The sequence below is a fragment of the Tympanuchus pallidicinctus genome, unplaced genomic scaffold, assembly GCF_026119805.1.
Source record: "Tympanuchus pallidicinctus isolate F22 unplaced genomic scaffold, pur_lepc_1.0 scaffold29, whole genome shotgun sequence".
Taxonomy (NCBI): domain Eukaryota; kingdom Metazoa; phylum Chordata; class Aves; order Galliformes; family Phasianidae; genus Tympanuchus; species Tympanuchus pallidicinctus.
In genome coordinates, this window is record NW_026294746.1 from 628,099 (window position 1) to 649,247 (window position 21,149).

Genomic DNA, 21,149 nt, shown 5'->3' on the forward strand with positions numbered 1-21,149 from the left:
GGCCGCCGGCCGCCATCTTGGCGCGGAGGGGCCGCGCCCGGCCGGCATGCGGGGCCCGGCGGCCGGCGAGGAGCTGCTGGAGGAGGCGGACAACGATGAGGACGTGTCGGGTGGGCGGCGGGGCGGAGGAGGGGAGGGGGGGGGAAGGGAGGGCCGGGCGTGTGCGCGCCGTTCGCGGGGCCGGGGTCTGACGGGCGCTGCCGCGTTGCCCTCCCGGCCCTCGACGCTGCGCTGCGGCGCGGTTGACGCCGAGGGCGGCTTGAAGAAGGACGGGGTGTGAATGAGGGGCGGGCGGTGAGGAAGGCGCGCGGTGCGGCCGACGCCTGTTGGACGCCTCGCTGCGGGCCGTTCTAACGGGCCGTGCCGGGAGCCGTGCGAGGTAAAGGTGGAAGCGGCGCTCGGCTCGCCCCGTGGGGCCGGCGGTGCTGCCGCGTCCCGGTGTCCGTGGGTTCGGCCGGGCGCTGAGCTCCGGCGCGGGCTGTCGGCGCTCCTCCGAGGGCGCGGCGCTGAGCGGCTGCGGGTTTGCGCAGGGAGGGCGAAGCTGAGCTGTGCGCGGGGAGGCCGCCCACGTGAGTTGTCCTTCTCGTCCTCAGAAGATGATGATGGGGTCCTGGAAGGGCTGGAGGAGTTTTTCGCGGAGGAGCGAGTTGCTGCGCAGAAAAAAAAGAAATGCAAGAAGCTGAAAGACTGCAAGGCGGCCAAAATCAAGAGGAGGAAGAAAGAGGTAATGCTGCGTGCTCTGGGACAGGGCTGGTGGGTTCCTGCCAGCTGTGCTGTGGAGGTGGGCTGCCCGGGGCACCCAGTGCCTGCGGGGACACCTGGGGACGGGCAGCTCCCCGTGTCTCAGGATGCTCGTGGCCCTGGGAGGTGACTGAGGATTGGGTTTGGGTGGTTCTTGTCCAGCTCCGATGATCTGCTGAGGTGGGTGCTGTTTCTCCTTGACTGTTTTTGTTCCTGGTGGAGACTTTTAGCTGTGTTGTGCAAATAAACGAATGGTACGGAAGCTTACAGCGTGCAGGGCGTAGTAACAAAGCGCCGGGATGGTTCCCAGCCCATGAGGTTTGGGTGCCTGCAGTGCCTTCTGGGGGCTGCTCTCTCCCCTGCAGTTCTCTGGTACGTCTGTACCCCGCTGCACTGCACCAGGAAGGCAGGCTGTGCCTGTGTGGCACTGATGTGACAGCGAGGTAATGGAAGATGAGGAGCAGACTTCCATCTGTGCTCTGAGCCTTCCTTGTTCTGGTTGCTGGCATTTTGAGAATCTGTTCCTTTCGGTGTATTTCCTTCAATGCTGGAAACGTGTGCAATAAATGTTAGTTATGGTCCTCAGCTGTGGGAGTTATCTGCACATCATCTTGTTCTCTCTGTACTGACTCCCCTGCTCTGTGTGTCCCATGCTGCACGGTGAGCTGGTGCGGAGTGTGAGGATGAGGATGCTGGATGCAGGATGAGGAAACCACCTGTAGGTGTTTTTGTTGTGGGCTGCACTTGACAACAACATTCAGCAAGGAGGACGGGTTAGGGAGGTCTCAGGATTCAGTGTGTGGAAGAGTTTTTGAGTCTTATGAGAAAACAAAGATGAGGCATCATGGCCTTGAGTCTAATGGCACCTGAGTGGTTCTTCCCACCCCCCGCCCAGCCCTGGGCTCCACCGTGTGTCCCAGGAGGTGGCTGGGCTGTCCCTGCATGCTCTGGAGGACTGGCTGTGTCTTGGCTGAGGGCTGTGAGCACCAGGCGGACGCTGTGGGGAAGGAGCAGTGAGCAACTCTGTTCCTCAGACCTTTCCCCAGTAAATTTGTGCCTGAAGATGAGCATCAGATGTTCTTACGCAGCAGAGCCAGAAGCATCCCCACCCCTTCCTTGCAAGCAGGGGATCAGTGATGCTGTTCTCTTCCAGTCATTGCTGCCACTCCCTCTGGGACTTGTATGAGCAGATTGGCTGCATGAGGTGGCACAGCCAAGTGCTTTTGCTGCCGACAGGAGCATTATGTGCTGTGTATGTAAAAGGACCTGACTGACTCCAGCATGCTTTGACCTGGCAGCTGCGAGCAGAAGCCCGGAGGAGGCTTTTCCCCTCCTTCGTGGCCATGGTGATGTTCTGTTTCTGCAGATACCACACAAAGCTGGCTCAGGCCGCCTCGCTTCCTGTGTATTTTGCAACGTGGGATGTGTTTTTTTTCCTGTGCTGCTTTTTAATGGGGGAAAGATAAAATACAAACGTGTGGTATGTTCGTTCCTGGCAGTTCTCCATTCACGTCAGCCTGCCTGAGGCTAAGGGAGCAGCATGTGCAGCCTGAGCCGTGTCCGACTGCTTCCTTGCAGGGAGCGGGGGGAAAATAACGGGATGGATGTCAAGGGCGTTTTCTTCTTTAATTGATGCTTTGTGTGGGCAGCGTTAATCAGGCTTGGTTCTGCCTGTCAGAGGTTGTTCTGTCTTCCACCAAAGCCTGTGAGGATCTGCAGTGCTGTGGGTAGGCAGTGAGCTGTGTTTCTGACCAGCACCCAGGCTGCGTTCCCAGTCAGGATGTAAAAGAAAAGGGAACCCTCAGTTTGGGCTTTCTTTTCCTGAATGTCTTCCTGGAGGTTCTGGGGTGTAGGAAGCTCTTTCCTCCTATTAGAGGAAGGGAGAGGTGGGGATGCTTTGTGAACCTGTGCTGTGATGCAGGTGCTTACACCATGGCTGACCTCACCCCACAACGCCCCATGGTTTTGTCACAGGGACGTGTGGCAGAAGTGATGCTGCGTTGCTCTTAAATGGGAATTTGCCTGTTCAGCCTCACTGCAGCTCATTCTGGCTTTCGTGGCAGTGCTCGCTGAAGCTCTGGTGCTTGAGTGCTTGATGCTGCAAACCCCAGAAAGATCTGCATAAAATAACGGGCTGCGGTTTGAACCTCAGCATATGTAGATGAAGGCCCTCATCAGGCGAGAAAGCAGGGAGAGTGGGAATTTCAACCTGTACTGCAGTCGTTGCCACGGCAACCAATTATTCAGCGCTAAATTATAACTGCTAAAGGAAAAGCTCTCTTTTTTTTTTTTCCAAACCAAAAAAGACCCGACATCAGCAATGGCCGCTGGGCGGAACCGGGGCTCTGCGGGCAGCCGTCGGTTCTGCGCGGCGCGGAGCTCCGGGCGTCCGCGTGCCCCGGCGCTGTCCGAGGTGCTGAACCGCGCGGCTCCTGCGGGCCGCTGCCAGAGGCGGGCAGGGTGTAGGGAGGAGGGCGGTGCAGGGAGGCTGCTGCTGTCTTTCTTGCAACGTGGGTGAGCCGCCCCGCGAGCAGTGGCTTTTGTTAGGGTGGTGTTGACTTTGTTGCAGCGAGTCGCTGTCTGTCCCAGAAAGAAACCTAAATTCTGGCTCTCCAATGCTTGGTGTGTACATAAGCCTGGTCCCTACTGACTGCGTCTGTCAGCCATCCAGCAGGGCCCAGGCCTTTCTGGAGAGGTTCTGCTTGCTGCTGAAGCTGTGACCAAATGCCTGGTGGGAATTCCACGTGGCTGCCTGTCTCTCAACATCTGTCTAGTGAGCTGTAAGACATGCAAGTGACTCCAGTGATGACCTCTTCCTTTAGGTTCTGAACTGTTCACCCTGTGGTAGAAAAATGTTACTGTACTGTAAAACCAGAAGCAAGTATGAGATGGGACACCACACACTACAGTGTGTTATGTCAATCAGAAAAGTTACTCAGGTTTCACCTGTCTGAAAATTGAAGATCTCTAGCTGAACGTTTAAGCACCTCTCAGAGGAGTTGCTCATCGCTTTACCGTATGGCTGTTTTTAATACGCGTGTTCATTTCTTTGCTGTGTCCTGGCTTTCTGTTTACTGCACATCAGGATGGTATGTGAACGTTGTGGTATTGCAGCTTTCTGATGCTTTCAGAGGAGTGTGTTACAACATGGAGGCAGAAGGGGCATCTGCTTGTGTGCCTGTGGCTGAGGGAGGGCAGGCGCTTCTCTTTCTCCACTGTCATCTTCTGTTGTAGGGGAGCAATGATGAGATATCAGACAATGATGAGGAGATTGAGGAGAAATCTGAGAGTGAAGGAAGTGACTATTCCCCCAACAAGAAGAAAAAGAAAAAACTGAAGGAAAAGAAGGAGAAAAAAAACAAGCGGAAAAAGAAGGATGAAGAGGAGGATGACGATGATGGGGGGCTAAAGGTACCAAAGATTTGTTCTCCCTGAGCTGGTGCTCAAACGTCAGATCTCATGGTGTGGCCAGGTCCCTGCTGGCATCCGAGTGCACAGTTCAGCGAGTCACTGAATGAGAGCAGAGCTGTAATTGTGGTCAGTCACCCTGCACTGATGGATAAGTTCCTTTGCTCAGGGCGCGGAGGTGGAAGCGCAGTGCTCCCCATCAGGCACACCGAGTGAGCGGCCTGGCGGTGTGTGCTCAGTTCCTCACGGTGCCTTTTGTGGTACTGCAAGCACTACTGAAAGCAGTGGTTTGTTTTATTTGAAACAAATGGAAAAGCACCATAACAATGCTAATTTTGTGGTTGTTTTTGTTTTTAAAACCATGAAGCATTTGCAATTCCAGCAGCAACCCAGCCTGTGGTGGACTAATCAAGCATAGCCTGGCATTTTTACTGACAGATGAAAGGCCAGCATGATCCCATGTTATTTTTGTTAGATACAGAGATTGTGTTTCCTGGAGACGTGAAACCTTGGAGGCTTTGCATTATATTGTGTGGTATGAGGAGCATTTGGATGACGCTGTATTGATTTGCTTCTTGGAAGCATTAGTTTATTAAGCACTTGTGCATGCTTTGTTTTTTCATATTGCAGAAACAAATCTCTGTGTGTTGCTGACTTGGGAGAGAGTTTGACGTGGGGTGTGTGGCAGACACTGTTTGTCTGCAGAGCTGTCACTCACATCAACAGTGTCTCTCTAATTCTGCAGGAGCCTAAGAGCTCAGCCCAGCTGATGGAAGAATGGGGCCTTGATGATGTAGATTACATTTTCTCAGAAGAAGATTACCACACTCTTACTAATTACAAGGCTTTCAGCCAATTTCTCAGGTACAGAACTATAGGTATCAATGGGGTCTTGGGTAGTGATTGAGATTTATGTGACTCAAATAAGAACTTGAAGCTGTGATGCAGAATTTACTCCACAAGCTCCTTACTGTTTCTCCCTCCATGACAAGAAAGATCTTCTGGGCTCCATTTTAATTGCAGGATAATTGACTGGAAAACAACTGGATTGCTTCTCCCCCCATGCCCGCTCTCCACAATTCCATTTTTTGTGTTTGTTTATTTGTAAAGTTGCTGTAGGGGATAAAAATAAGGAACAGTAGCAATTTTGGCTTGTGTTATGAGGTGTTCAGCACACAACAGCAGTCTGAGGAATCTAAGCACGGGCTCCTCTTTATCTCCTTGATAACAAAGTTCTGGTTTCTGCTGCCAGTAGCAGTGCCCCACGGCGACCTGCTGCCGTCAGTCACGCTCTGCTGGCACTCAAAGAGCCTTCCTGCAGCACGTGACAAGCAGGAGCAGGCGTGCATTTCCTTTAACCTGTGTTTTTTTCCTTTCCCCCACCCTTCAGGCCTCTGATTGCCAAGAAGAACCCCAAGATCCCCATGTCCAAGATGATGACTGTGCTTGGTGCCAAGTGGCGAGAGTTCAGTGCCAACAACCCGTTCAAGGGCAGCTCGGCGGCGGCAGCAGCAGCAGCTGTGGCTGCAGCAGTGGAGACTGTCACGGTTGCCCCAGCACTGGCTGCCAGTCCCCAGCAGCCTGCACTGCCCCCTGTCATCAGGAAGGCAAAAACCAAGGAAGGCAAGGGTAGGTACTGAGCACAGTGAGCTTACTGTGAAAGTTCTCCTGTTTCTGACAGCATTTGGCATTTCAGCCCTGGTGCAGTTTGCTGCAGTCCCCTCCTGTGTTCCAGGGTAGCTGTGTTCCTCCTCTGCCAGTTTTTTCTCCCATTTCCTCGCAAGACTGAATCTGGGCTGGCAGTCCAAGGACTCTTGGAACAGTGGAACAACGAGCCTTTTGTCCCTGCAGGCCCAGGTGTGAAGAAGAAAATCAAGAGCTCGAAAGATGGGAAGAAAAAGGGGAAGGGAAAAAAGATGGCAGGCCTAAAATTCCGGTTTGGAGGAATCCCCAGCAAAAGGAAAAAGGGCTCCTCTGTAAGTGTGCATTTCTGAGCGGGGCCTTGGGTGTGGAAGGGCGCAGCAGGGAAAAGCCAGGACAAGTTCCCTTTGCCTGGAAATCTCCTTTTTGCAGGGCAGCGTGCGCTGCTGCAGCAGGACTGCCCTGTTCTTACCAACTTGCCTATTCCTCCTGCAGTGCCTCTCGCCTTCTAGAGATAACATGGGTCACAAATCTCTGCATGGTCCCTGCCCTGCAGCCTCGTGCAGCACGTCCTTCCCTCAATGGCCCTCAGAGTGTCAGGATGTCCCATCTGAGGAAAGGGCCAAGCTGTCTTTGGTTGGGGGTGGCAGGAAGCCTGGATGAAGGCTGCTGAAAAGAAATGCCACAGCCTCATTGGTGCCCCTCTTTGAGATGCCAGTCTCTGTTCAGTGTGATTTTTCATCCCTTGTTAGAGACCTGCATCCAGGCTTGTGTTGGTAAAGATGTCATATCTGGGCATGTTTGCTGCTCAAGCCATATAATCACGTTTATTTTCAGCGATGAGGTTGAGAATGCCATCATTTCACATTTCGTTTGCAAAGGAATTCTTCAGGGCTTGCACTCCAGCTGAACTTTATGTCAAAGAGAATTATCAAATGCTTTAATTAAGTTGCCATTGCTTGCCTCCTGGCATCTGTGGCTCTGCAGCATGACCCGGGGACAGCTGAGCACCGCAGGAAGTGCAGGGTTCTGCTGCAGTTCACATGCAGCACTCTTGTCAGTGTATAAATATCAGGCAAAAGCACAGCATTTTAAAGAGCAAACCTCCTGAATGTCTACTCAATAGGAATGGTGCTCCTGCAGATCTTGATAGTATTGCTCAAAGTCCCATTAGTTCACCTTTGCTGGAGTTCCCTGCCTCTCTTGCTCTTGTTCACATAACAACCAGTTTGTCAGTAACTCTGTGTATCAGAAGTAGAAGAGGAAGGAGCAGGCTGGGGCAGTCACTCAGCCCCGCGTCACAGCAAGTCCATCCCTTGTCTGGGTACCTGGATGAGGAGCTACGAGAGATGGTTTAGTGCTTGTGGTACTGATAGGAATGGGAGGGTGGTTGGACTGGATGGTCTTGCAGGTCGTTTCCAACCTTGCAATTCTATGATTCTGCGTTCCAGATCTGTGCACTTGCATTTCTAAGACTGAGGAGGAGCTTGGGCTTCCTCCTGCAGTCACAGTGCTAAGCACACAAGGGCAAACTGGGGCTTTGCGTGCAAGTCTGGCCTCCAGGATAAGAATTCAGACCCTGTTCTGTTTTGAGGGAAACCCAGAACCCATCTCTTGACAGGCAAACGCAGTGTGAACTCGAGTCACTGATTGATGTATTTTAAATGTCTCTGAGATTTGCTCAGTGGCTGCACCTCGGTGGTGCTGCTGAACCCGGCTGACTGCCTCTGTGCTGTGCTGAGCAGTGTGAGATAATTGCTGTAGCCTGTGCTGATCGATTGCCTGGCTGGAACATCGATCTGATGGAGGAGATTTACCTGCTTCCTAATGCCTGGTGACACAGGCTTATGAACCCTGGCTGCCAGTGCCAGGAATGGTGCCCTGCCACCGTTCCCGATGCCCTGAACAGCCAGTTCCTGTGGGAGCCCTACGGTGCTCCTCTTGAGGGGGCCCCAAGGAGCTCAGCTGCTGGTCGGTGATCCTGCGTGGCTTCATGCAACTGCTGGTGCTCAGCTCTGCTCTGTAGCAGAACATCCTGGAAGCGACTGCGTGCCAACACGTGGACAGTGCGTGGTTCTGTTTTCTCCTCTGCAGAGTGAAGAGGAAGAGCGGGAGGAATCCGACTTTGACAGCGCCAGCATCAACAGCTCCTCCGTGCGCTCCGAGTGCTCGGCTGGCCTGGGGAAGAGAGGGAAGAGGAGGAGAAAGAAAAAGAGGAGTAGGCCATCTCTTTGTACTCTGCTCCTGTTCTGTTTGGATTTCCCTCTCGAGATGGTGCTGTCCCGGTCCTTGCAGTTCCAAGCAGTGTCCAGCACTGATTCTGTGGGCAAGGAAGGGCTGTGCTTGTCTGTGTGTGTGGGATGAGAGGTGCTTTCTTGGTGTCCAGACTCTGCTGTTGGTTGGCTTGCAGAAAGCACACTCTACTGTAGTGCTTTTTCACAGCACTGCTGGCAGTGAAGGAGCAGCCCGATGCCGGGGCCTCTCCATCCTCCCCTTTCCCTCCATGGCCCGGGGCTCCTCTTGCCCCGATCAGCTCTGTGTTGTGGATTGCACTGTGTCAGGAGGGCAGCTGCAGTGTTGTGTGGTGCTTTGGGCACTGGGCTGCAGTGTGGGCAGGCGGGCAACTGCCACCCTCCTGCATGTCTGCTCCTCCCAGCTCTGTCCTGAGGCGGCACGGTTCTGCATTCGTGGGGCTCTGAGGCGCAGCTCCTGGGGAGCAGGGCTGGCTGCAGGCGAGGCAGTGCTGGGTGGTGTTTGTCTGTGAGATGTGTGGTTGGTGGCCGGCCGGGGCTGCGATGGCGTAGGGAGATGGAGGGCAGCAGTGAGAGGTGTCTGGCAGGCTCTGAGTGGCTGTGGGCCGCTTTGATGTGCGTGTTCCTTAAGTGGTGGAGGCTCTGTGTTGGTCTGGTTAATGACACCTCCGTGCCTGTTGAGGTGAGGTCCCTCTGCACCAAGACACTGTGCTTCTGCTGCTTCTGCTGATGAGATTTGCTTTTGAGAAGCCAAAGGGCGCCTTCTGTGCTCGGGGACCGCTGGAGGCGAGCGTTCTGCCTGCTGTGAGGTGTGGGCCTCGTGGCCCTCGCTCCTTCCTTCCCTCCTCTTTTGGCATGGAGCTGGAAGAGCTCCTGTTCTGCACCCAGCGAGTGCCCAAGGAGAGTGCAGCAGTCCCAGGAGGAGGGTCCTCAGCTGCATTACTGTTGCATGGAACATTTGCTGGCGCTGGGGTCTGTGGAGGTTTCTCTGACTGCCTCCCTTGCAACCTCTCCAGGTTCTGGCATTCTCCATTGAGAGCCTGAAGGAACCAAAGGATGATACAGTGTGGAGAGAGAAAGAGAGACAGAGGTGAGATGATGCTGTGTGCAAAGATAAACTGTGATGCTGAGGGACAGAGAGGCAGGGGGACATAGCAGGAGGGGCCGAGGTGAAACATGTTGCGTTTTCCTTTACTGTACCATAGAGGAGCAGCTGTCTTGGGAGAGCCGGCGGCTCTGCTGTGCCACTGACTGCATCTGTCCCTTGCTTGTAGTTGAAGAAGGGGATGGCTACGAGACGGACCACCAGGACTACTGCGAGGTGTGCCAGCAGGGAGGGGAGATCATCCTGTGTGACACCTGTCCGCGTGCCTACCACCTCGTCTGCCTGGACCCCGAGCTGGAGAAAGCCCCCGAGGGCAAGTGGAGCTGCCCACACTGCGTGAGTGTGGGTGCCGGGGGGAGTGCTGCCCGGCAGGGGGCACCGGCAGAGGGTCTGGGTGATGGGGAGACTCTGGCCCGAGCCTGGAGATGCAGTCAGGCTGGGGCTGGTACTTGGGAGCGCTTAACTGTCTGCGCTGGGCCTGGGCTGTCGAGCTGGTGTATTGCCTACGTGAGGGGGACGGGTGGGGTGCAGAAGTGTGCCTCCCTCTTGTGATCCCGCTCTGGGCTTGGGGCCTCCTCAGTGCTGTGGTGATGCTGCTGTCCCCCTCAGCTTTACTCTGGCTGTACTGCCCCAGGAGAAAGAGGGCATCCAGTGGGAGCCAAAGGAGGAGGAGGATGAGGAGGAGGAAGGTGGCGAAGAAGAGGAGGATGACCACATGGAGTTCTGCCGTGTCTGTAAGGATGGAGGGGAGCTGCTGTGCTGCGACACGTGCCCGTCCTCTTACCACCTGCACTGCCTGAACCCACCCCTGCCAGAAATCCCAAATGGTGAATGGCTCTGCCCTCGTTGTACAGTGAGTGTTTCCTGCATTTGTCACCTTGTCCATGCTCCTGCACCCTTTGGCCCTGCCTGTCCCCTGCGGCTCAGCTGCCTGTGCAGGCTGCTGTGTTCCCTGCCTGCTTCTAGTTTGCCTGGCAGGTCCCATTTGATGTATGCCCGGTGTAGTGAGGGCTCTACCCCTGAGGCAGGCTTGCTGCAGAGGTGGGTGTGATTTGTGGAGCCTTGAATTGTGCTGGACAATTAAATGTGGAAATAAGGAAACATTTATTGAGCTCAGCCTGCTCTAGTGGTAAAGCCTGTCCCCTCAGGGGGTGTCATGGAAGTTCTCCTCAGACACAGATGCACCACCCAGCCCTCGTCCTCTCCATGCACCTCACCTCCTGATTTCTGTCTGCCTAATTAGCAATAGCAAACTAGTAACTTCTCCTGGGAGCAAAGCAGAGCAATGCCTCGGCTGTGCCCAGGGCAGCTGACCCTGTTTGCAGGGTGAGTGAAGTGCAGTCAGGGCCTGTGCTCATTCCAGCCCACATGGTTCCCTGGGGTGCTCTCCTCTGCTCTCAGCAGCAGGCTCAGCATGGGCTCAGCCTGGGGCCTGGCTGCTTTCCCCCTCACTTCACTGCTGATTGGCTGCAGCCTGTGTGGGTCCCCTGCCCTCCAGACCCCCATGCCCTACAGTCTGTCCTCCCTGTGGCAGGCTGGGACACATCCTGCCTGCCAGAGCCTGCGGGCTCTGCGCCTCTGGGCCGAGGGATGCAGCGATGCAGTGTGGTCACTGTGTTCTGCCTTCCGCACAGGGAGGGATGGGTGGGACACGAAGCTGACGGGGCTTGTGTTAAACTCCCCGCTCTTGTGTTTTTATTTTTTCATCCTCAGTGCCCTCCTTTGAAGGGAAAAGTACAGCGCATCCTGCACTGGGCCTGGAAGGAGCCTCCGGCCCCGCCGCCCTCTGTGCCGCCTGCCCCAGATGCGGAGCTGGCTCTGCCGCTGCCGAAGGTGCTGGAGGGCATCCCAGAGCGTGAGTTCTTCGTCAAGTGGGCAGGGCTCTCCTACTGGCACTGCTCCTGGGTCAAGGAGCTACAGGTGAGCACAGGGCTGGAGCAGCGCCCCCGGCGCCTCCCGGCAGCCCAGGGCTGACGCGGCTCCGTCCTGCCGCAGCTGGAGCTCTACCACACCGTGATGTACCGCAACTACCAGAGGAAGAACGACATGGACGAGCCGCCGGCCTTTGATTATGGCTCTGGAGACGAGGACAGCCAGAGGGAGAAAAGGAAGAACAAGGACCCTCACTACGCAAAGATGGAGGAGCGGTTCTACCGCTATGGCATCAAGCCCGAGTGGATGATGATCCACCGCATCCTGAACCACAGGTGGGGACTGGGAGATGTGTGGGTGGGCAGCAGGAGGGCGTGAGCCAGGGTGCCCAGGAGGTGTGAGCACAGAGTGACCTTGGTAGGGGAGAAAAGGGGCTGAGACCTGCGGCGTGAGCCCAAGAGCTGCCTAAACTCTCCCTGATGCCGACAGAACTGTGCCCGAGGAGAGCAGTTGGAACAAGTGCATTGCTCTGGTCTGAAGTCTTGACATTTGCACTTCTTTTGTGCAGAAGAAATGCCCTGCACAGGAGATCTGCAGTGCTGGTATTTTTTATTCTTTCACATCAAGACACCTTTTTGTTGAATCCCTGCATTTCAGGTGGCAACTTGAAATTTCAAGTGACGACGTTACTTGGAGTCCACTTGACAGAAAACAAATAAAGCTAGCTAGCTAATTTTCCTGCAAGCTTTGCATTTTCTGCTAGCAAGGCGAGGTTTAGCTCATCATAGGTACATAATTGGCCTCTGCAGTGTGTTTGTTCATTTTTCGGCGTGGTTAAAACTTCACAGAGTAATAAATGCTACAGAAAAAAGAAAGGAAGTGGAGTCTGGTCTTCATCCAGTGCTGGTAAAATAGGACTTGTTGCCCTTAGACATGCAGTCTCCACCCCTGGCTGACAGCAGTCCATACATATATGTGAACCGTTACAGAGAGGCAGAGCTCTGTCATACAAACAGCTTCTCAGGGGCTGATCTCCAGCCCTCCCCTGTGTGATTCTCCTGGGTTTTTGCAGAGTTGGCATGCCAAGTTGTATGTAGGGTTCATTTTCTCAAGGGATTTTCATTTCAAAATGAACTTTGTGCCAGTGTGGTGTAGTCCAGGCTCAGGCTGTTGTCATCAGGTTGTTCTGATGTCATTGATGTGTTTTATGCTGCATGTGTTACAGCTTTGATAAAAAGGGGGACATCCATTATCTGATCAAGTGGAAAGATCTGCCGTATGACCAGTGCACCTGGGAGATTGATGAGATAGACATCCCATACTATGAAAACCTCAAGCTCCTCTACTGGAATCACAGGTAAGGGGCGGCCAGGCAGTGGGAGCAGGGCTGGTGCGTGCTGCAGCCTGGGGCAGAGTCCTGCAGAGCTGCTGCAGCCTGCTTGGGCTTTGCCAACTGGTTTGTAGGCATTGCCCTTCTGAGCACACACTGGAACCACTTGCAGGGACCTCAGTACAGAGAGCAGATATGAGCTCTTCCTGAAAGCCAGGTCTTGATGAAGTCTTTCCTGAAATGCTCCACCACTCCAGGGCTGCTTTGAAATGCTGTCTGCTGGTTGTTTTACAGCTCTGCTCCCCTTCCCCTCCATGTATTCTGCTATGCTTCGGGGAGGCTCTGTGGTGTTATGCTGGTGTGTGTTGCGGGGAAAAATCTAATTCTGTGAGATTGCTGTCCTTTATTTTGGATGTTGTTGCATGAACTGTTGGAAGGGGATAATTAATGCTCCATGAGTGCCCATGGGAACTGGGCCAGAAAAGCTCCTGTGGGGAAAGAGGCAGTAGAGTTTGGGAGGCATTTCTAACCCCTGGCTTGGAAACACGGAGAGGAGTGTCTGTCTGCTTTCTCCTAACGCATGTTCACTGTTTCAGGGAGCTGATGCTGGGGGAGGACACACGTCCTCTGAAGAAGCTGAACAAGAAGGGGAAAAAGCTGAAAGAGGAGAAGCTAGAAAAGCCTCCGGAAACTCCTCTTGTTGATGTAAGTAAGAATGGCAGGGGCAGAATGAAGGTATGAGCTCACACAGAGCTTGGTCAGTCTGGTAAGGTTCTCTTCTCTAGTTCCTTCAGGGACTGGTTTTCATGTGAAGTTATGGGATGGCTTTACCCTGTGCATGGGGGATAACAGTCCGTTTTCTGGAGCCATGGTTGAGATCCAAGAGGACAGTTCTGAAGGGGGGCCCTGGGGTCTTCTTTCCCCAAACCTTTGTGTATGCGACGTGCAAGTGGAGAGCTGGGCCTGTGCTGTGAGAGGCCTTGCAGACTTTTCCAGCACGAGGGAAGGAGGCTGCCAGGTGCCATCCTGCTCAGGGCTGCTGTGGTGGCACACAGAGAAGCCTGTGCTGCGGGCAGGGCTGTGGTGTGGATAGTATCTGCACCTCTTATGGGGCTGTTCTGTGTCACTGATCTAAAGAGGAGCGTGATTGACTGCAGAGAAACAGGAGGGAGTTGGTTACTGCCTTGTGTCTTTTCCTTCAGCCTACGGTTAAGTTTGACAAGCAGCCTTGGTACATTGATGCCACAGGAGGCACGCTGCATCCTTACCAGCTGGAAGGGCTCAACTGGTTGAGATTTTCCTGGGCCCAAGGCACTGATACGATCCTGGCTGATGAGATGGGACTGGGGAAGACTGTGCAGACCATTGTGTTCTTGTATTCCCTGTACAAGGAGGTGAGCACCCTGTGATGGCTGTGCGCCGCACAGACTGCGGTACGGAGCAAGCAATGTGGGTTTTGTCTCCCTGGGCAGGGCCACTCCAAGGGGCCGTACCTGGTCAGCGCCCCGCTCTCCACCATCATCAACTGGGAGCGAGAGTTTGAGATGTGGGCGCCCGACTTCTATGTCGTGACCTACACTGGGGACAAGGAGAGCCGCTCGGTCATCCGGGAGAATGAGTTCTCTTTTGAAGACAACGCCATCCGCAGCGGCAAGAAGGTGTTCCGCATGAAGGTGGGAGCTAAGTCTGCGTGCTGCCTTGCTTTCGACCAGGAGTAGGAAGGAGAGAGAGCAGAATTCGACCCAGAGAGGGATGTTGCTTAGGTCTCTGATCAGCTCTTTTCCAGAGAAGCTGACCTCGTTTAGATGCAGAAGGTTTATGAAATCTGAAGATTTCTGCCAGGCCCTTTTCTGTTTCTGTAGTTCCGTGCTTAATTATGATGTTCAGATCTTCTGGTGTGATTCGTGCTCGAGCCCTGCTGCCGGTGCCATGCAGTCAAAGCAGCCCCCAGTCTTCTCCTTGGGTTAGAACCAGTGTCACAAACAGCATCACCAGACGTGGAGGCTTTCCGCTTCTCTGCTGTCTTCTATCCTGACTTTTCTCTTCTTCTGCCTCTCCAGAAGGAAGCCCAGATCAAGTTCCACGTCCTGCTCACCTCTTATGAGCTGATCACCATAGACCAGGCGGTGCTGGGCTCCATTGAGTGGGCTTGTCTGGTGGTGGACGAAGCACACAGACTGAAGAACAACCAGTCCAAAGTAGGTGGCAGGTGTTGGTGAGCCGTTCTTCCAGCCCGCTGCTGTAGCTGTTGTCACACAGCTGGTTTGGTGCTCTGTTTTTTCCTGCCTGGGAGTCGGAAGATGTCTTCAGCTTGCTCAGGCTGTGCTTGAGGCTGCATTTTGGTGGGGTTGTTCTCCCTAATGCCCTCTGGGCACCAGCAGTGATCCGTGTGCCATCCTGGCAGTGGTGCCCACAGGCTGGTGCCTGGTGCTGGATGAAGCTTGGGCTGAAGAGCTCTGCTTGCCCCTGTGGCAATGTGGAGCCAGCAGAGAGAGAGGGAAGCGCTCAGTGCAGTCAGGAGCTTCGTGTGCTTTGTGTTCACTGCTCCAGCTCTGCATGCAGGAGATGCAAGGTTGTTTGTTCTAAATGAAGGGGAAACCACCAGTGCTTTTCAAGTAGAATGCACACTGCATTGCTTTGTTTTGTTTTTGTGTAAGTGCATAATCACAACTTGCTATCACTTCCAAGTTCTTTAGGGTATTAAACAGTTACAAGATCGATTACAAGTTACTGCTTACTGGGACTCCACTCCAGAACAACCTGGAAGAGCTCTTCCACCTGCTCAATTTCCTGACTCCCGAGAGGTTTAAGTAAGTTGCACAGATTCCCAGCTCTAACAGTTGTGTGAATGTGTAAGGTCAGCTCAGATTTTGTTCACGTGGAGCACTGCGCTGCAGGCCCTGCAGGTAGAGATTGCCTTCCTCTCACTGCGGAGATTTGTGGATGAGGGCTGAGATCTGCCCTGCTCCTTCCTCTCTCTGAGGAGGCAATGGTGTTTTGGGCAACTTGTTCAGACCTCTTACTGGCATATTCAATTTCCCTTGGCTATCAGCCTGGCTCCTGCTCTGCTCAGGCACAGGAGTGTTACTTCACTGCGTGCCCTGAGGGCTTTGTGTTCGAGTCCTACAGAAACAAACATCTTTATCCCGGTGCGTCCGTTCCACTCAGCGCTGTGTGTCTGTGGCTGCTTTTACAGTAACCTGGAGGGCTTCCTGGAGGAGTTTGCAGACATCTCCAAGGAGGACCAGATCAAAAAGCTCCATGACCTGCTGGGCCCCCACATGCTGCGCCGGCTCAAGGCAGACGTGTTCAAGAACATGCCGGCCAAGACGGAGCTGATTGTCAGAGTGGAGCTGAGCCAGATGCAGAAGTGAGTGCTGGCAAAAGTGGTGGTGGGCTGCACCTGGCTGCTACTTCCCCCCATCTGTGGTGCAGCAGGGCTGAAGTCCTTTGTGTGCTCCTGGGGAGTGCTCAGCCCCTTCAGGTGGGCTCTGCGCAGTGCTGGCTGCTCTGCAGGGAGCGACTGATGTGTGCTGCACTCCTGCCTGCTGGGCACTGAGCAATCCTGCTTCCTGGGGCTGTGGTTCCCTCAGGACAGCTGAACAGACCTGACCCCAGCCTGGGGAAGCTGAACCAGTACCTAAAGAGAAGTCCCCATACCAGACATCCCTTTTGAAGCTCTGTTGATGTTTATGTGATGATTTGTGGCAGTCCCGCAATGCCAGTGTCTGTCCCATTCCCCTTCATACAGGAAGTACTACAAGTTCATACTAACACGGAATTTTGAAGCCCTGAACTCGAAAGGTGGAGGGAATCAGGTCTCACTGCTCAACATCATGATGGACCTGAAGAAGTGCTGTAACCATCCATACCTCTTCCCTGTGGCCGCTGTGGTACGTGAACTGCATGCACCACAGAGACATTTTGCAGAGTAGTGTGTGTGCAGTCTGTCAGTGGGGATTGTTTCCAAGTGAAAAGCACAGGTTTTGGTGCGAGTGATTTGATATCAATCCTTGCCTTTGCAATGCATGTGACTTTCTCCGTGACCTTCCTGAAGAAGTTAACCACAATCCTTCACAGGAGGCTCCGGTTCTGCCCAATGGATCCTATGATGGGAATTCTTTGGTCAAGTCTTCTGGAAAACTGATGCTGCTCCAAAAGATGCTGAAGAAGTTACGGGATGGAGGTCACAGAGTTCTGATCTTCTCCCAGGTGTGCAACGGGGAAGGGCTGATGATAAACTGCTAAAGGACTTGGTTCTGTATGAGAGTTCTGTGTTAGGTACAGACACGGATAGATGGAAGAGCTGCTGCCAGCTCGTGTCACAGCTGGGTGCCTCAGCAGTCAGGGGGATGAGCCATTCCTCTCCTGAGGGTATCCCTGAAATGTTTGAAACCACTTCTTATCTGCAGATAAAAGAGAGAGAACAGCAGTAGTGCTCCCCTCCTGGGCGGGCTGCTCAGACCCAATTCCTTAATGTTGGTAAAGCTGCCTCTGGAGGACGAGATATGAGTGATGCCCTGGTTTGCAGGGCTGCTGTGGGCGTGAGCACAGCCATGGCAGCGCCATCCCCGAGGAACGGGGGGGGCTGCAGTGCGTGCCGTGGGGCCGTGACCCCCAGCCCTGGGCAGGCTTTGGTGAGTTCTGTGCAGGGCTGCTCACACCTCACCCCTCAGATGACGAAGATGTTGGACCTGCTGGAGGACTTCCTGGAGTACGAGGGCTACAAGTACGAGCGCATCGATGGGGGCATCACTGGAGGCCTGCGCCAGGAAGCCATTGACAGGTTCAATGGTACGTGCTTTTCCTCCTTGCCACGCGTGGCGGTGGGCTGTGTGTGCTGGGCCAACTTGCATCAGCCTGCAGAGGGGTCGGGCGCTGTGGGGGCTCTGTGCACACCTGGAGGGCAGTGTGCTGAAGCCCAGAGCCCTGGCATGATGCAGGGCTGCTCCTGGCATGTTAAGCCCCTCCGGGTGTTTCACACAATAAACCCCAGCCTGGTGTAGTGACAGGCTGTTTGGCTTGAAAGACTCCTGCATTTCCCTTTGAGGCCTCAGAGCTTCCCTTTCAGACCTGGAGCTGTATTTTCTCCAGTGATTGCTTTCCAGGCAGTGATGTGTTTTTACCCTTTGTCTTCCCTGCTGTTGCTTCTTGGCTTACACTGGTGGTCCCTGATGTTTTATAACTAAAACATCGTGCTACACCCTTCCAAATAAGCCCAGCTCCTCTTTGTCTCACCTTCTGCCACCTGTGGGTTTGTCTTTCTCAGCTCCTGGTGCTCAGCAGTTCTGCTTTCTCCTCTCTACCCGTGCTGGTGGTCTGGGCATAAACCTTGCTACGGCTGACACAGTCATTATTTATGATTCTGACTGGAATCCCCACAATGACATCCAGGTTTATTACTTTTTCTTTTCCTTCCAGTATAGTAAGTATGGATGAGCCCTCTGTGCAATCTGCCAGTGACATGAGCTCTCTCCTCTTGAGAGCTGCTGAGCATTCCTGCGGTTTGCAGGACACAGTTCTGTTCAGGAGCCAGTTTCACACCTCTACTGGCCTTATCCTGGCCTGTCTGCAATGCAGGGGTGGACTGGCACTTAAAATTGGCTTTCTCCTGCTGCTTGTCTGCAACCTAGTGTCCCTTCCTGTTCTGGGGGCTTTCTACTTCCATTTCCAAGAGCTGTGGCAGACCCTGTCTAAGGACTGATTGCCAGTGGCAAATGGCAGCTGGGGAGCTTGAGCAGCAAATGCCTCTAAGAGTAATGGAAAAGAGAGGACATGCTTTTCCCTTTCTGATTGAGGGAAGGTCCTCTCTAAAGTTACTCACAGTGTTACGGTCCGTTTGTGTGAGCGTTTCCTTTCCCTGAGTCCTAGGCAAGAGGAGGTGCTGGTACAGGGCGTGATGGAGAAGTCAGGGCCTGGGCAGTCTGCAGCCAGAGGATTCCTGGGAGGAGCTTTTCTGCACTGCATTCAGGCCTTTCAGTTAGAGGCCTGTAGTCAGAGGAGGGGGAAGGAGAAGTGTAAAGTTGGCTCTGAGGAGCCTTTCTGGCTCCGCTGCCCCAGAGCAGCCTGAAGGCTGAGTTCAGCCTCTGGCTGAGGGGGTCCAGGACTGCAAACATTCCTGTTTGTGTTGCGTTGGCTGTTCTGCAGTGATGTCCTCTGCCTGCAGGCGTTCAGCAGAGCGCACCGCATCGGGCAGAACAAGAAGGTGATGATCTACCGCTTTGTGACCAGAGCCTCTGTGGAGGAGCGCATCACCCAGGTGGCCAAAAGGAAGATGATGCTCACCCACCTGGTGGTCCGTCCCGGGCTTGGCTCCAAGTCAGGCTCCATGACCAAGCAGGAGCTGGATGACATCCTGAAGTTTGGGACGGAAGAGCTCTTCAAGGATGATGTGGAAGGTCGGGCCGGGAAGGAGCTGGAGATGCTTTGGGCAAAGGCAGTCCCTGTTGGAGCCGCAGGGGCTCATTCCTGTGCCTTCCACTTGCAGGCATGGTGTCTCAGGGACAGCGGCTCACCATGCCGGACGCCGTCACCCCTTTCTCTGACACGCTGTCCACCAAAGGGGGTGCAGTGACTCCTGGCATGAAAAAAAAGCACGGTGGCACCCCACCAGGTCTGTGGCCCCCGCTACTGGGACGACTTGGCCCTGCGTCCAGCCTGATCTTGCCTGGCTCTGGGAGCACGCCGTATGATTTGCTTTCTGTTCCCCTTGCTTTGCTCTCCAGGTGACAGTAAGGACGTGGATGACAGCAGTGTGATCCACTATGATGATGCTGCTATCTCTAAGCTTCTGGACCGAAACCAGGACGCGACTGATGACACGGAGCTGCAGAACATGAACGAGTATCTCAGCTCCTTTAAAGTGGCCCAGTATGTTGTGAGAGAAGAGGATGGTGTGGTAATGTGATCAGTATCATGTCTTATAATCACATCTCTCTGTATGTCCCTGTTTGCGCTCCTTCCTCTGCCTTTCTTGTTCCTGTGGGTGTTTCTCTGCAGGGCAGTGCTCCTCCCTGCTCTTTGCTGATGGTAGCAGTGATGGTGCAGCCAGCAGGACTGCAGTGGCTGAGTGTGGTGCTGACCTATGGCGAATGCTCGGTGGCACTTGGGTTTCTCTGAACCCGTTTTTCCTATTGAAAAAAGGAGACTGTAGAGAACTGTTGTTTGGGATGGAAGCAGTAATGATACCCAGGTGCTGATGGTCCGGATCTCAAGTGACCTGAGGAGCTGTGAAATGGCCCCATTGATGGATACTATTTCTGAGGCTGGGTCCCTTCCCTGCAACACTGCTCTTCTGGTACTTTGTTCTGCCCTTCTGAAGGCTGCTCCCCTGGATACTGGGAGCAGGGCATGGCACTGCTCATGTGCTGTGCTGCTGTCATTTATTCTCCCTGTAGCTAAGAGACTTCCTTTGTCTGCCTCTCGAGCCGACAGTGGGCTGCTATTCTGGGAAATCTCTGCAGATCTGTAGTTGTTCCTCGTTGTGAGCACAGGCTCTGCAGGGCAGGATGGGTGGTAGTGCTCTCAGCAGCTATTTCTAGGTGTAGGATGGGGTGTTGTCTTGGCCCTTTGGTAACCGTGCACTGAGGTCAGTACATTTGGGTGAAAGTGAGACTTGGTGTGTACATACATGTAGAGCAGGGTGGAGGAGGCACACCGCAGGGTGGGCAAAGCATGTCAGAAGATCTTGCTTGCCAGCAAGTGTCTCAGCGCTCTCCTTCCGTCCCTCTTCCCTGGAGTGCAGTTAGAAGACATGCAGCAGTGTGATGCAGGGAGGTCTGCAGCTCTCTTATCTCAAGCCTTTTTTGTTTTCTTTATTTGCAGGAAGAGGTGGAACGTGAGATCATCAAACAAGAGGAGAATGTGGACCCTGACTACTGGGAGAAGCTGCTGCGGCATCACTATGAGCAGCAGCAGGAAGATCTGGCCAGGAATTTGGGGAAGGGGAAGAGAATCCGCAAGCAGGTCAATTACAATGATACCTCACAGGAGGACCAAGGTATGGCTTTGACTGCTTGGCTCCTGCTAGGACTCAAGTCTGGGAGCAGGCTCTGTGATTTTTGTTCTTTTATTCTATATCTCTCCTTGGGAGAATTCAGGAAAAACCTGTCTGTGGGCAAAATATTCTGATTTTTTTTTTTTCAGTACAGGAAACTAATAACAATAATGGAAAAGTTGGGTCTGGTTTCCTGTTTATTGCTGTGCCTTTCTCTCTGGCTGCCTGGTACTGGACGCTGGAGGCAGACTCAGGGCTCCTGCTGTCCCCCTCAGGCAAACCTGCAGGGTTCTCTCCTGACTTTGTCTCCTTGTGGTCTGCAGAGTGGCAGGACGAGCTCTCTGACAACCAGTCTGAGTACTCCATTGGCTCTGAGGACGAAGATGAAGACTTTGAAGAAAGACCAGAAGGTCAGAGTGAGTTAATGAACTTAGTGCTCTGCAGTGTACTCTGCAGGAACTTCAGTGGTGGCCTGAGACTGGGGCTGGCACTTGAATGCAGCAGGAAGGTCTGGGCTGGGGGGACCCCCTTGCTTCTGAGGGAGGCATTCTTTGCCCTGCTGGCTGCGTTTGTCACATAGGTTGTGTGACTCTAGGTGGCAGAAGACAATCACGGAGACAGCTGAAGAGTGACCGGGACAAACCTCTCCCTCCTTTGCTGGCAAGAGTTGGGGGCAATATTGAGGTGAGCATCAGCAGTGGCCAGCGCATGTCCCCTGCCCGTCTGGTCCGCTGCGTGCTGCTCTCCAGCAGTCCCAGCTCTCCAGCTGCTCTCCAGCATCAGTCCCGGCTCAGGACTCGTAGC

At 54.0% G+C, this 21,149-nt stretch overlaps 1 protein-coding gene across 7 annotated transcripts in view; it reads left to right on the top strand.

The window, feature by feature from the left end:
* The window catches only part of CHD5 (chromodomain helicase DNA binding protein 5), a 27,438-nt gene continuing 6,289 nt past the window's right edge, over positions 1-21,149 (top strand). For 3 of the 7 annotated variants that reach the window (XM_052691487.1, XM_052691488.1, XM_052691489.1), the window contains exons 1-28: positions 1-110; positions 531-724; positions 3,976-4,152; positions 4,895-5,013; positions 5,540-5,778; positions 6,001-6,125; positions 7,885-8,008; positions 9,317-9,483; positions 9,782-10,000; positions 10,861-11,067; positions 11,143-11,354; positions 12,245-12,376; positions 12,946-13,054; positions 13,552-13,743; positions 13,822-14,022; positions 14,410-14,547; positions 15,038-15,159; positions 15,546-15,719; positions 16,101-16,242; positions 16,430-16,561; positions 17,026-17,143; positions 17,619-17,743; positions 18,516-18,747; positions 18,837-18,962; positions 19,075-19,247; positions 20,174-20,348; positions 20,669-20,755; positions 20,941-21,029. In XM_052691487.1, coding sequence (XP_052547447.1) covers positions 47-110; positions 531-724; positions 3,976-4,152; positions 4,895-5,013; positions 5,540-5,778; positions 6,001-6,125; positions 7,885-8,008; positions 9,317-9,483; positions 9,782-10,000; positions 10,861-11,067; positions 11,143-11,354; positions 12,245-12,376; positions 12,946-13,054; positions 13,552-13,743; positions 13,822-14,022; positions 14,410-14,547; positions 15,038-15,159; positions 15,546-15,719; positions 16,101-16,242; positions 16,430-16,561; positions 17,026-17,143; positions 17,619-17,743; positions 18,516-18,747; positions 18,837-18,962; positions 19,075-19,247; positions 20,174-20,348; positions 20,669-20,755; positions 20,941-21,029 — 4,314 coding nt within the window. In that variant the 5' untranslated portion in view covers positions 1-46. Of the gene's footprint in view, positions 111-530; positions 725-3,975; positions 4,153-4,894; positions 5,014-5,539; positions 5,779-6,000; positions 6,126-7,884; positions 8,009-9,058; positions 9,133-9,316; positions 9,484-9,781; positions 10,001-10,860; positions 11,068-11,142; positions 11,355-12,244; positions 12,377-12,945; positions 13,055-13,551; positions 13,744-13,821; positions 14,023-14,409; positions 14,548-15,037; positions 15,160-15,545; positions 15,720-16,100; positions 16,243-16,429; positions 16,562-17,025; positions 17,144-17,618; positions 17,744-18,515; positions 18,748-18,836; positions 18,963-19,074; positions 19,248-20,173; positions 20,349-20,668; positions 20,756-20,940; positions 21,030-21,149 lie in introns of those variants that run through there. The other 4 variants (XM_052691490.1, XM_052691492.1, XM_052691494.1 and 1 more) reach the window with 4 other exon arrangements.